This window comes from Colobus angolensis, unplaced genomic scaffold (genome assembly GCF_000951035.1).
Source record: "Colobus angolensis palliatus isolate OR3802 unplaced genomic scaffold, Cang.pa_1.0 Scaffold205, whole genome shotgun sequence".
Classification (NCBI taxonomy): Eukaryota; Metazoa; Chordata; class Mammalia; order Primates; family Cercopithecidae; genus Colobus; species Colobus angolensis.
The window spans coordinates 4522894-4536393 of NW_012115211.1; the positions used below are offsets into that span (position 1 = coordinate 4522894).

General features: G+C 39.7%; 1 protein-coding gene across 1 annotated transcript in view; it reads right to left on the bottom strand.

Moving 5' to 3' along the window:
- Positions 1-12505, bottom strand: part of NBAS (neuroblastoma amplified sequence) — a 406203-nt gene extending 393698 nt beyond the window's left edge. The window contains exons 1-6 of the mRNA XM_011942078.1: positions 12356-12505; positions 9784-9838; positions 7999-8035; positions 5260-5337; positions 4864-4911; positions 2631-2674 (exon numbers count right to left, since the gene is read on the bottom strand). Coding sequence (XP_011797468.1) covers positions 2631-2674; positions 4864-4911; positions 5260-5337; positions 7999-8035; positions 9784-9838; positions 12356-12472 — 379 coding nt within the window. The 5' untranslated portion in view covers positions 12473-12505. The remainder of the gene's footprint in view (positions 1-2630; positions 2675-4863; positions 4912-5259; positions 5338-7998; positions 8036-9783; positions 9839-12355) is intronic.
- Positions 12506-13500: the final 995 nt, after the last annotated feature.

Consider the following 13500-nt stretch of genomic DNA (forward strand, 5'->3'; position numbering starts at 1 on the left):
TAGTGATGTTTTAATGATCAATTTGTCAAGGTGTATGAAGTGTGGATTACTAAAGGGCATACAGAAGAAAACTTTGTCAGCAGACTGTTGTAAGACACTAAGCAAAAAATGTGAAGAGCCTGAACTAAGGCTGTGACGGTGGAAGTACCCAAGTGGAATAAAAGAGCTATTTAAAAAGGCTGAGCACAGTGGCTTACGCCTGTAATGTCAGCACTTCGGGAGGCCAAGGTGGGAGGATCACTTGAGCCCATGAGTGCACCAGGCTGGGCAACATGGCAAATCCCTTTATCTATCAAAAATACAAAAAATTAGCTGGGCATGGTGACATGCAACCGTAGCCCCAGCCACCTGGGAAACTTAGATGGGATCACCTGAGCCCAGGAGGTTGAGGCTGCAGTGAGCCATGATCATGCCACTGAACTCTAGCCTGAGCGAAAGACTGAGACCTTGTCTCAAAAAAATTAATTAATTAATTAAATTACTATACAAATAAATAAACAGGCTCCCAGGGCTTGGTAAAGTTAAGCTGAAAGTGATTCTTCTCCATCACAGCACTTAGTACAATTACAATGATTATCCATTCTCTCTCTCTTAAAGGCTGGACACAGTAGCTCACACGTATAATCCTGGCACTTTGGGAGGCTGAGGCAGGAGAACTGCTTGAGCCCAGGAGTTTGAGGCTAGCCTGGGCAACAAGGCAAGAACCTCGTCTCTACAAAAACATTTAAAAATAATAAAAAGTTAGCCAGGCATGCTGGTGCGTGCCTGCGGTCTCAGCTACTCAGGAGGCTGAGGCAGGAAGATCACTTCAGCCCACAAGGTCAGGCTGCAGCGAACCATGATCACACCACTGTGCTCCAGCCTGGCAACAGAGTGAGGCCCTGTTGCCAGGCCCTATCTCAAAAAATAAAAATAAATAAAAAATAAAAAATAACAGTATTTCCATGAGGGAGTGGAGGAATCTTCTGTATTACCACATTATAGTTCTGAAAACTACCAGTGCCTCCCACCTCCTTGCTCTCTATTGATGTCAAATATATATTTTATCCTAATACTGTTTTAAGATAAAATATTTATACTGCTTTATTTCTATTACACAAGAAAATCATATAAAGCCCTAAATACAGTGCCAGGCACACAGTAAGAACACTATAAATGTTTGTATATAAATGAACACAATGACCATGATTACCATCATTATACTTCCTACAACAATTACGCTGTTAAACTAACACAAGATCAGACAGATGGAACTGCAGGTCCTGTAAATAAAGCAAACGTAATAGATGCATTTACCTAATACCACCCTCTTTCTCTGCCACAAGGCTCCTTCTGCCTTTTCTTTTTTCTTTTTTTTTTGAGATGGAGTCTCACTCTGTTGCTGCCCAGGCTGGAGTGCAGTGGCGGGATCTTGGCTCACTACAACCTCCTCCTCCCAAGTTCAAGCGATTCTCCTGCTTCAGCCTCCTGAGTAGCTGGGATTACAGGCACACACCACTATGCCTGGCTAATTTTTGTATTTTTAGTAGATACGGGGTTTCACCATGTTGCTCAGGCTGGTCTCGAACTCCTGACCCTGTGATCCACCCACCTTGGCCTCCCAAAGTGCTGGGATTATAGGCATGAGCCACCACACCCAGCTCCTTCTGCCTTTTCATACACTGCTCCTGCAGACTGAAATACTCCCTGTCTTCTTCTACCTTCTAGTCATTCTTTTTTTTTTTTTTTTTTTTGAGACAGAGTCTGACTCTGTTGCCCATGCTGGAGTCCAATGGCTCAATCTCGGCTCACTGTCACCTCCATCTCCCAGGTTCAAGCGATTCTCTTGCCTTGGCCTCCCAGATAGTTGAAATTACGGGCATATATCACCATATCTGGCTAATTTTTGTATTTTTAATAGAGATGGGGTTTCACCATGTCAGCCAAGCAGGTCTCAAACTCCTGACCGCAAGTGATCCGCCCACCTCGGCCTCCCAAAGTGCTAGGATTACAGGCATGAGCCACTGCAACCAGACTACTCATTCTTAAAGCTGCTTTCCAAAAGTCATTTTTCTTTCTTAGCCATCTCATCTAACACCCCTGGTTAAGAAATCTCATGGGATTTAATTTTTCCTTAATTAGATTTGTCAAAGTTTGTAATTATATATTTGAGCATCTATATGCTTCATGAGATAAAGGACCAGGTGTTTTTGCTCACAATCATACCTCAAGCACCCAGCAAAATAGCACATACACATAAATTAAAGTCAGTAAACTTTTGCTGAATATATTTTTAAAATGACCAAATCCTAGACTTTTTACTAGTCTGTTTCTAACTCTTGACTTACACCTATTTATTTCTGCATTTAATTCAAAATAAAAGGCTACAGACAGTTAAAAATACTTCATCCCAAAACTGGCTTAGACATTTTTTAGAACCCAGTTTCCAAATCTCACCAAAATGAACCATTTTAAAGCAAAATATTTAAGACAGTAAAAAAAAAAAAAAAAAAGCAGTTATGTTTTTAAAGTATTTTAATAGTCATAATAATCCTTAATAAATGTTTAATATCTATCCTAACTTTTAAGAAACATTGTAAACCATTGCACATTTGAAATTTTCATTCTTTAAATATTTTAGAAACTCTTACCTTGACATTTCCCGATAATGGATGTAAAATCATCTTTTGCAGACCTGTAAAACATGCAAAATCAAGGCAAAAGTTTTATCATAATATTGCATAGAACCATAAAATACCAGATACTGTGGACTAGATAGTCTCTATATACAACGCTCAATCATTTCTCCTCTCAGACATGGTTTTGTGCCTCAATTATGACCCTTTTGTCAGTGACAATATTTTCTTCCAACCTTCTTATTGCATCAAATACAGAGCTACTTTGTATGGAGATATATACATGGAATATAGTGACACAGCCTAAGTGAATTTACCATGGTCTTTTCATACAATAGAGATGTCTGTTCCCCATCCCTAAAGGTTCTGAATCAAGAAATCTGGGATGGGGCCCAAGCAAAAATATTTTTTTGCTGGATACATGAATCCTAATTAAGAAGTACTGGTCTGTATCATATTACAAAGTTTGATCACTTAGGGGAAAAAAGTCGTATTTTAAGAAATCAAAGAGCCTTAATAGGTCACCATATTTAAATCAATAACCTGTTTTAAATCTGTGATCCTGAAATATATACCAAGTAGTATAATTATTATAAAATGTTTAAAAATGAAAACTGGTAAACCTTCTAGAAAATAATTTAATAACAATTATCCAAAACCTTCATGTCTGTAGCGTTTGACCTAACAATTCTATTTCTATAAAGTTATCCCCAGGAAATAATTACAGATACATATGAATATCAAAAAATCTGGTATGGTCTCATTTATAAAGGAGGAAAATAATCTCCAGTATAAAGAGATTAAACTTCGCTATGTGCACTCAAGGAAATATTATGGAATTACTACAGTTGATCCTTGAACAATACAGGTTTCAACTGTGCAGGTCCATGTCTATGTGGATTTTCTTCTACCTCTACCACTCTGAGACATCAAGACCACCTTCCCTTCTTCTTCCTTCTCCTGAGCCCACTCCATGTGAAGATGATAATAATGAAGACCTTTATAATGGTCCACTTCCACTTAATGAATAGTAAATATATTCCTCTCTCATATGATTTTCCTAATAACATTTCCCAAAGAATGAACCCATTTTTCTTAGTTGCTATGGTTGATATTTCTTTCATAACTGATACATTGTTTAAAAATAAAACAACTGAAAAGTCCAGTTTAGAGATGTCTTTAGATGTGTATATAATACCACTGAATGTCTCAAGAGGACAGACAGCATAACTGGTCTCAAGTAATATGTAACCTTGGTCTTTTGAACACCCATATTCAATCTACAGTTTTGTACCAGCAGAGCAAAACTATCCCTTTTTTTTTTTTGAGATGGAGTCTCACTCTGTCGCCAGGCTGGAGTGCAGTGGCACAGTCTCTGCTCACTGCAACCAGTTCTCGGCTCACTGCCTCCCAGGTTCAAGCAATTCTCCTGCCTCAGCCTCCCGAATAGCTGGGACTACAGGCGCACGCCACCATGCCCAGCTAATTTTTGTATTTTTAGGAGAGACAGGGTTTCACCATGTTGGCCAGGATGATCTCAATCTCTTGACCTTGTGATCCGCCCGCCGCAGCCTCCCAAAGTGCTGAACCATCCCTACTCTTTTACACCTTCCTGAGTGTCTGTTTAGCTGACGTAGCAGTAAATAGTCAAACAGAGTGATTTCCACAGTTCTGGAGGATAGGCCTCATTTACCGAGAAAGTAAAATTTCCTTTTTTTTTTTTTTTTTTTTTTTTGAGACGGAGTCTAGCTCTGTTGCCGGGGCTGGAGTGCAGTGGCCGGATCTCAGCTCACTGCAAGCTCCGCCATTCTCCCGCCTCAGCCTCCCGAGTAGCTGGGACTACAGGCGCCCGCCACCTCGCCCGGCTAGTTTTTTTTGTATTTTTAGTAGAGACGGGGTTTCACCGTGTTAGCCAGGATGGTCTCGATCTCCTGACCTCGTGATCCGCCCGTCTCGGCCTCCCAAAGTGCTGGGATTACAGGCTTGAGCCACCGCGCCCGGCCGAGAAAGTAAAATTTCTTAAGAGGCAACAGAATGATCTGGGGAAGGAGAAAGATAAGCATATAACTCTGAGAAAGCATCCTTAATTTTTCAACTGGCATAAGTTGGTGTTTGACACTCACAAAATTAAGTGAGTTAAAAATAAAATCCTTTTAAATATACCCCCTATAAAAATCTTAGTTTCCATTTACAGAGTAACAAATGTTTCTCAAAGGAAATCTTGACTATGAATAATATTAACAATTACCTGATTTCCACACATTGATCTTGAACAGCAGCCAAAAGCTTTCCATTGCTTTTATGGAGAAGAAAGAGGGGGAAGAAAATCTATTATGAATATCTGTAGCAGTTTTCAACACAGATGGAATTATTTAGTAAGTTAAAAATCACGTCTAAATTTGTTCACATGCTTTAATTATCCATCTTTTGACCTTACAATTAAATGAGGATATAGGTACAAAAGCATACGAAATGACTTAATACAGCATGAATTAACATGTTTAAACAATACTAAATATTTGCAACAAAGAGATTTACATACAATAAAAAGACTGAAAGTCATGAGGATTCCAAAATTAACATCCATAATGAAATGTAAAAGCAAATCCAGATAGAAAAACATATGAATTTTACACTTCCTTACCTTGCTAGTACCAAATGCCAGTTTATCTGTTTATTAACCAAGCGAACCAGTCCATCAGGGAGCAAAAAAGGTGCAGGGCTGAAATTACAACACATTAGTTAGCTTAAAATCCAATCATGAAAACCACATATAAGCAGACAAATAGCACATATACTTACAGAGAGAGAGAGAGAGATTTTTTTTCCATTAGAATATAAAATTTGATTAGCAAATCCAAAACCAAAAGTTACTATTTGGTAGCTGAAATTTGACCATATATATTTCTCTATTTCCAAAAAACACAGTGGTGTGTTCACAGGTATAAATGTTATGTACTTCCCAGGAAACAGACATCTAGTATACCAATGACACAGCAGAGTACGCTTACACCAACCCTTTCTGCTCTAACTGCCTAGGAACTCTGGCTCAACTGTAACAAAAACAAATTTTAGCATCAAGTTAAACTCACAAGAAAGAAAGATAAATTTCCAAGTACTAGAAATGAAAAAGTCACTGAAAGCTAGAATTGGGCACAGGGTAAAAGGAGAGACAAGGACTCAAAACAGGACTTAGCACGCAGGATAGGAAATGAGCTACTGAACCAAAGAGAGGACAGGAGTTGGAAGTGAGAATTCTGCAAAAGCAATGACTGCACCAGGTCACTGAAGGAACCAGAAACACCTCACGATAGGCCCAGGGAGACTAAAGACTCTCTTCTCTCCCTGGAACTATGGTTCTGTGGAGGACAGGAATAAAATCTCCTATGAAAAAATGAAAGTCCGTCTGTACTATATGCAAGATCAGATTACAATTTCACTTTACTCACGTGATGGAAGAATCTGCAAGCGTAAGTTCAAAATAAAACCATTCACAAAAGACATGAAACTACCCACCATAAGTGGGTAAGTAGACACAGCAAATTAGAGGACTAATACCTGAAGAAATCAAGAAAACAGATGGAAAAGAAGAATAAAGAACATAATTCCATGAAAGAAAAATAGAAAAAAAAGAATACATTGTGGAAATCAGAAAAGACAAAATAGGATTTCAAAATGTTAGTGGCCAGGCGCGATGGTATGTGCCTATAGTCTCAGCTACATGGGAGGCTGAGGCAGGAGGATTGCTTGAGCCCAGGAGTTTAAAGCTACAGTGTACCATGATCTTGCCTGTGAAGAGCCACTTACTACAGCCTGACCAACACAATAAGACCCTCTCTTCCAAAAAAAAAAAAAATATATATATATATACACATGTAGTATATTTATGCTCATTTTTTAAAACACAAAATAATATCGAAAGGCAGTTACCAAAATATAATGAAGATATGAAACATGTATGTGAATACTATCTATATGAGGATAATTTCCTCTGGAAGGGAAGGGAAGGGAAAAAGGGAAAGGATTTGAGATGTAACATTTTGCATAAAAAGAAAAAGAGCTAGCTGATACAGGTTTATTATATTGTCAATAATTCTCAGTATGTTTATATTTCATAATTAAAAGAAAAGAACTTTTTTAAAAAAATAAGAAAAAGCCACTTGAAACAAATATTGACCCCAAAACCTTTGGGTTTAATTACCATAAACTCAAGAGCACAAATGGAACAAAATCTTTTTGAAAGTAGCACATCATGAGACAGATTAATCACTTCATGGTGCATTTGTAACCTGTACAATGATCAACACAGCCAATTCAAGGACAAAGGCTTCTCAGGAGGAAGGGAGACAAAAAGATACCTACTTATGATGCCTGATCATAAGGTTCTCACACAGAGGATAGGGCTTGTAGCAGAGTTAACTTTTTGAGTCTTCCTTCTCAATCAATAACAAAAAGAATTATCAAGCAGTAACCTGAATAAGACAAGCTTAACACCTTATCCAAGGGTGTTTGGGACTAACAAGTTGTCGCCTGGAGAGGTCAGAAAACACAGCCCACCTCCCATACTCCTATCCTCTCCTTCCACTCTCTCTTCCTACTCATTGCTCTATCCTATCATAGCCCACACCCACAAAAAAGTGATACAATTAAGTACAGAAATTGTAAATATGCATACATATAGACATATATATACATAGTTATGCACATACACACATACATAGAGTGAAAGCAGAAAGACATTGGAGCAAGTCCTAGAGAAGTGCCAAAGGCCTCTCCTACGGAACTATATTATCTCTGAAATTTTATGACAAGATATTCCAGGGAAAAAGCAATCTATCTAAATAATTCTATAAAACAATTCCTATGCACGTATCTAAAAGCAGAATTATAACTTTTTTGTCATAATAATTATTTCTTTGTTCTTTCTAAAGCTGGAAATTAGCATCATGCCTGAAAATATACTTAGCACTCAACGAATTAAAAAGTACACAAGAACTGAAACCTAAAGAACCTTCTCTGATACACAGCAGTTGAATATTAACCACAAGTGAGATGATGTGACAAGAACAAAAATGTTTTTCAAAAGGTATGCAAGCTATAGATGCTTCATATCGACATTCAAGACAAGCCTGAGAACAGTCATCAGAGGAAGCAGAAATTGTCATGAGACATTCTTAATAGCAACTAAGGGAACAAAAACTACCCTAAGTCTACTGAGATATCTTGTCAGATTATACTTAAATGTTTGAAATGTCTCATGCTGAGTTTGCCTGAATGTCAGCAACTTTCTCATGATCTAGAATTCATTTATGAAAACAAATCATATATAGAATATTGCTTATATTTGATGTTCACACTGTTTATCTGAAGAACCAAAACTCACCTGTACCAGATGTATTGGCGTAAAAATAATAAACGATCTGTAATTAAAAGAAATGGCAAAGCCAATTATAAATCCATTGTTCTTCAAGAATCATTTTCAAATTAGATTTATAGATGAGAAATCTAAAATATACTACAGAGTGAGTCATTAAAAAAAATAACACAACTCTTAAAATGAGAGACTAAATATAACCTAATATACATCATAACATTTACAGGGTCATATATTTATTAAACTCCAAGTTTCTGTGTTACTCAAAAGTTTCAGGTATTTCCTAACTGTTCAAGAAATAAAAGTGGTTTGAGATGTTAAATTTAATCTAAGAAGCTTTCATGAAACCATGGACTAGAAGTTATAATAATCACCCCTTAAAAAACAAAATATTCGTATAAAAATTAAAACAAGATACTATTTTACACTTCATGGCAAAGATTTTAAAAATAATAATACCTAAAATGGGAAAGCCCATGGAAAACAAAACCTCTAACACGCTATGAAAAAACAATGCTTTCTATCATCCTATTTTAAATGTACATATATGTGTGTACCTGTGTAGGCAGTTAGGTATACATCAATGGAAAAAGATCTAAAGAATAACAGATTCTCTCTAGGTGGTAAGATGAGGACAAATTTTTTTCTAATTTGTAGTTATCTATAGTGTCTGTATTTTCTACAACGAATTTTTATTATTTGTACGCATTTTCTAAATTCTCAAAATTTAAAGCATTTGTCATTATGAAAACTGAATATGCTAGTGTTTCTTGTATCAGAAGATAAAATTAACTATAATTAACTATAATTTTATCAGAAGATAAAAGTATAATCAGAAGATTATAGTTAATTTCAAGTACTTCTGTGAAAATGAATTTTCTCTTTATAATGAACTTAAATTCAGTGGTATAAAAGGATGGACTTTGGAGCCAGAAAGATGTGCAGTCAAATTCCAAATGAATGACCTTGGGCAAGTTTTCTTATCTAAAAATGTAAAGGAGTAACGGCACCTACCCTTTCTGGTCTGATAAGAGGACTCTATCAATTAATACGGTAAACCTGTCATGGCACCAGCTCAGTAAACCTAGTGCTCAATCCTTTCTCAGACTCTTGTTAGTTCATACGTAAAATTTGTCAGGAGTTAAATGAATACCCTAGCTTACCAAATGTGTAATTTGAGTATCTCTGACCAGATGTACCTGAAACATCACATAAAACCCTTAAAATAGTCTCTCAGTGTATTTTCACCTTCAACATCCACAGACTTTCTGAGACTCATACTGGCTTTGACCTTCATTCCTTCTAGAACAGCGGTCCCCAACCTTTTTGGCACCAGGGACTGGTTTTGTACAAGACAATTTTTCCATGCACCCTAGATCCCTCACATGTGCAGTTCACAATAGGGGTCGCACTTCCGTGATAATCTAATGCTGCCGCTTATCTGACAGGAAGTGGAGCTCAGATCCTCACTCACCCATCGCTCACCTCCTGCTGTGCAGCCTGGTTCCTAACAGACCACAGACTGGTACCAGTCCATGGCCCAGGAACTGGGGACACCTGTTCTAGAATACACCCATAATGGTTAAACCAAGGCTATATACTTTAAGCTGCATTAAAAATGTGCATGTGTAAATATACAAATGTATACATATACATACATATGTGTGTATATATAAATATATATAATTAAACTCAGATAACACATCACTTTTATTAGTCTCCACACCAGAAGTCTAAAGAACACATTTTAACTGTTAACCATATCATTACTGTAGAGAAATAAGCTATATTTACCTCGAATTGCTTTCGTGATGATAAAGGATGCACCATGTTTTCGGTTGCCTCTAGGCTGGAATTTAAAACAAACCCCTTACATTTGAATCCTCTAGTATTAGACTAGTATTACTTATACAATGCAAACTTATTTTTATTTACTAATATTCAGAGTTTTGGGCACAGGGAAGCAGTGTCTTAAAACTACTTAAAGACTGAATGTGCAGGTGCAGTGGCTCACGCTTGTAATTCCAGCACTTTGGGACGCCAAGGTGGGCCAACTGCTTGCGTCCAGGAACTCCAGACCAGCCTGAGCAACATGGCAAAACCTCGTTTCTACAAAAAATACAAAAATTAGCCAGGCATGGCGGTGCGTGCCTATAGCCCCAGCTACTTGGGAAGCTGAGGTGACCCGGGAGGTTGAAGCTACAGTGAGCCCTGATCATGCCACTGCACTCCAGCCTGCGTGATAGAGTGAGACCCTGCCTCAAAAAAAAAAAAAAGTAGACTCAGGATAGGGGACAATAGGAGTAAAGGGAGCATAGCAGAGCTACAGGTACATGTCAGGACTAACCTTGCAGGTAAGAACAAAGATTGAAGCTGGAAACTGTTTCCAAATCAAATACCAATCCAAAGACAAGAGGAGTCAAGGCCAAAGACCATACTGTTGCCAGTTCAGCACACTCTATTGAAGCTGTAAGTTTTGCTCACAGGAAAGGTGGTCATATCTCCAAGGCAAATTCATTGACTATCTGTTGTATATCCATCCAGACAATGCTACCAGCAAAACATACACCGATACGTAATTGCTATATTAAATAATTCCATTCCATAACTGTAGACTGAACACACTGTGGGTAGGTTCATGACACTAGGCACTGCATAAGGTGCACTAAAGTGCTGTCAAGGAAAGCACAATGGACACACAATAAGTGTAGACAGATTTAAAAAAAAAAACAGAAAAGTTATTTCACTCAACAAACAAGAATTGATGGTGAGATTCATGCAAGACACAATTTGGCCCTGGGGAGAGACATAAAGATGAATCAGATGTAGCTGCCCTCCAAGAGCTTATAGTTCAACAGCTGAAATCAATAGAATGCAGAAATCGATAGAATGCAGAAATCAATAGAATGCAGAAATCAATAGAATGCAGAAATCAATAGAACTCCCCCACCCCCAACACACAAACACAAAACAAAGTGCTAAAGGTTTCAAAGTAAGTAATTCTGTGGTTACTTTTTTGGAATCAATTTATGCTAAGCATTCTGAAACATTACTGCAATTAACCAATGAGTGTTAAGGAGTGGAAACTTATCTAACCAGCTGCGGCAGCAACAGCTTCCTAGCTGCATAACCCAAAAAATACTCACATTAAGACAAACTAAGCACTTGAAATTAAACAGCAAAACATGCAGATCTCTACCCGTTCTACAAAATACATTACTCAAAATAAGCACAAACTGCAGTGGGAAGGAGGCTACAGGGGAAAAAAATGCAAACTTTAGGCTGAAAAATGAGTCGTTTCTTCAGCAAAGAAACACTCATAAAAAAACATAAGATAACTCGTATGGGCTGGACTACATAATCGTTAATAACGATTCTTTTCGATCTGGCTGCTTCCTCTGGGTCCAAAACAGTAACTGGCATGTGTTAAGCACTCAATATCTATTAAAGAAACCTGGATCTGTGGTTCCTACTCTTCACCACAGACCCGGGAGGCCCTCACTACCAAATAACTGATAATTCCAAGATCCAGTCTATAAATTATCAACCTATTCTAGAACCCTTCTCTAGCGGAGATCCCAATCTCAGTCAGCAGTTCTTTACCCTTCACTTCCGTGGCATTTTGCTCACATCGCTAACTATAGCGCATAAAACGCTAGATTATGAATAACGTTTACAGGATTGTCTCCCCTCTAGAGGAGAAGCTCCACGAAAGCATATTTATCTCTGTATCCTCAGCACCTAGCACAGCATCTGGGACACCGAGACGGACGAACGGACACGCACACCCTTATTAAATGCTCTTTTATTGTTACACACAAGAACTGGCGCGATCCAGCCCCAGGTAGCTGTAAAGCCTCAGATTCCGCATTCTGCAGCAGCCTGCCAGATGGTGAAGACTGTAAGGTCCTGGAAAATTCTCACACTGTTAAGCGTCCGCCCGTACTAGCCCTAGCCAGACTGCAAGAAGGGACCACCGAGAGTCCAGCTGGGAGAAAGGACCCTTGAGTCCAGCGCTGTGCCTTCCCCTCCGAATACAGAGAGTGAAACTAACAATCCCCACTCCTCCGAAAACAGAGAGAAACTAACAACCAGAGTGGGATCCTACGCTCCGCAGAGCACGAAGTTCCAGCCCCCAACAACCGAATTCTGCGCCCAGGAGGAATCTCGACCACGACCCCACCCCGCCTTAGGAGCCCCAGACCCCCGGTAGCCCAAGGTGCCGTTGCCAGGGCGACCACACAAGCCATCAGGCCCTAGTCCCCCGCCCACCCGGCTCCACTCCCCTACGTGGCTCCTGCTACGTGGCTCTGCCCACGAAGCGCCTGCACCAAGTTGGCTGCTGCTGTAGACGGGCCTGGTTCACCTGTACTTCAGTCTCCGGTGGCCACTCGGTGTTGACCAACAAGTCATAGAGAATCGTCTCCTCCTCACCCTCTGCAGCGCCTGGATTCAAAGCCGGCCCTGACTCGGGGGCCGCCATGTTCGCCCGGGACTCAAGCAGTGGAGGAGGGCCTCTACGGAATCCCTCAGAGGACAAGCTTCCCTAGCCGCGGCCGCTTTTGATTCACCGGGAAGGGAGTGGAGTGAACTGACCCTGACCGCGGCAAGGAAATGCTAAGTTAACCCTTTTATGAATAGGAAGGACAGGGACTACTGCTTGTCTTGGGAACGACTTGTGTCCCGGTCCTGGTGCGTTCCTTGTTAATTAATCTACATGAGATCAGCCAAGTCACTGAGCCTTTCTTATCAAGTCAGTTTCTATAAAACAGAAACGGTAAAGGTACCCCACTGAAATGCTAATGTTCATTTGTGTATTCTTTGCCTAGCACGTAGAGAGAGTTCAAACAGTGGTTTTAAAATAAACAACCAAAGTTATCCAATGCAGTGGATCAAGCCAATGAAAGGTAGCAAAGGAAGGATGCTGCAGGCGCTCAGAAAAGGCAAGGAAGGCCAGAGTCTGCAGGGATTTCCTGGAGGACGTGGAGCTTGTCCCTAGGTCTTTAACAAGAAGCATTTCAAGTAGAGGGAAATGGGATGAGCAGAGACAGGCAGAAGTACAGAGTTGAAAGAACTCTTTCGGCCGGGCGCGGTGGCTCAAGCCTGTAATCCCAGCACTTTGGGAGGCCGAGACGGGTGGATCACGAGGTCAGGTCATCGAGACCATGCTGGTTAACACCGTGAAACCCCGTCTCTACTAAAAAATACAAAAAACTAGCCGGGCGAGGTGGCAGGCGCCTGTGATCCCAGCTACTCGGGAGGCTGAGGCAGGAGAATGGCGTGAACCTGGGAGGCGGAGTTTGCAGTGAGCTGAGATCTGGCCACTGCGCTCCAGCCTGGGCGACAGAGCCAGACTCCGTCTCAAAAAAAAAAAAAAAAAGAAAGAACTCTTTCAACGTGTCGCGAGTGAGCGACGACTTTCTGGGTGTGGGAGTAAAAGAATACCAAGACAGTAGTAGATAAAGAAAGACAGATTAAAGAAAGTATGAAAGTTCGTTGCCAGGGAACAGC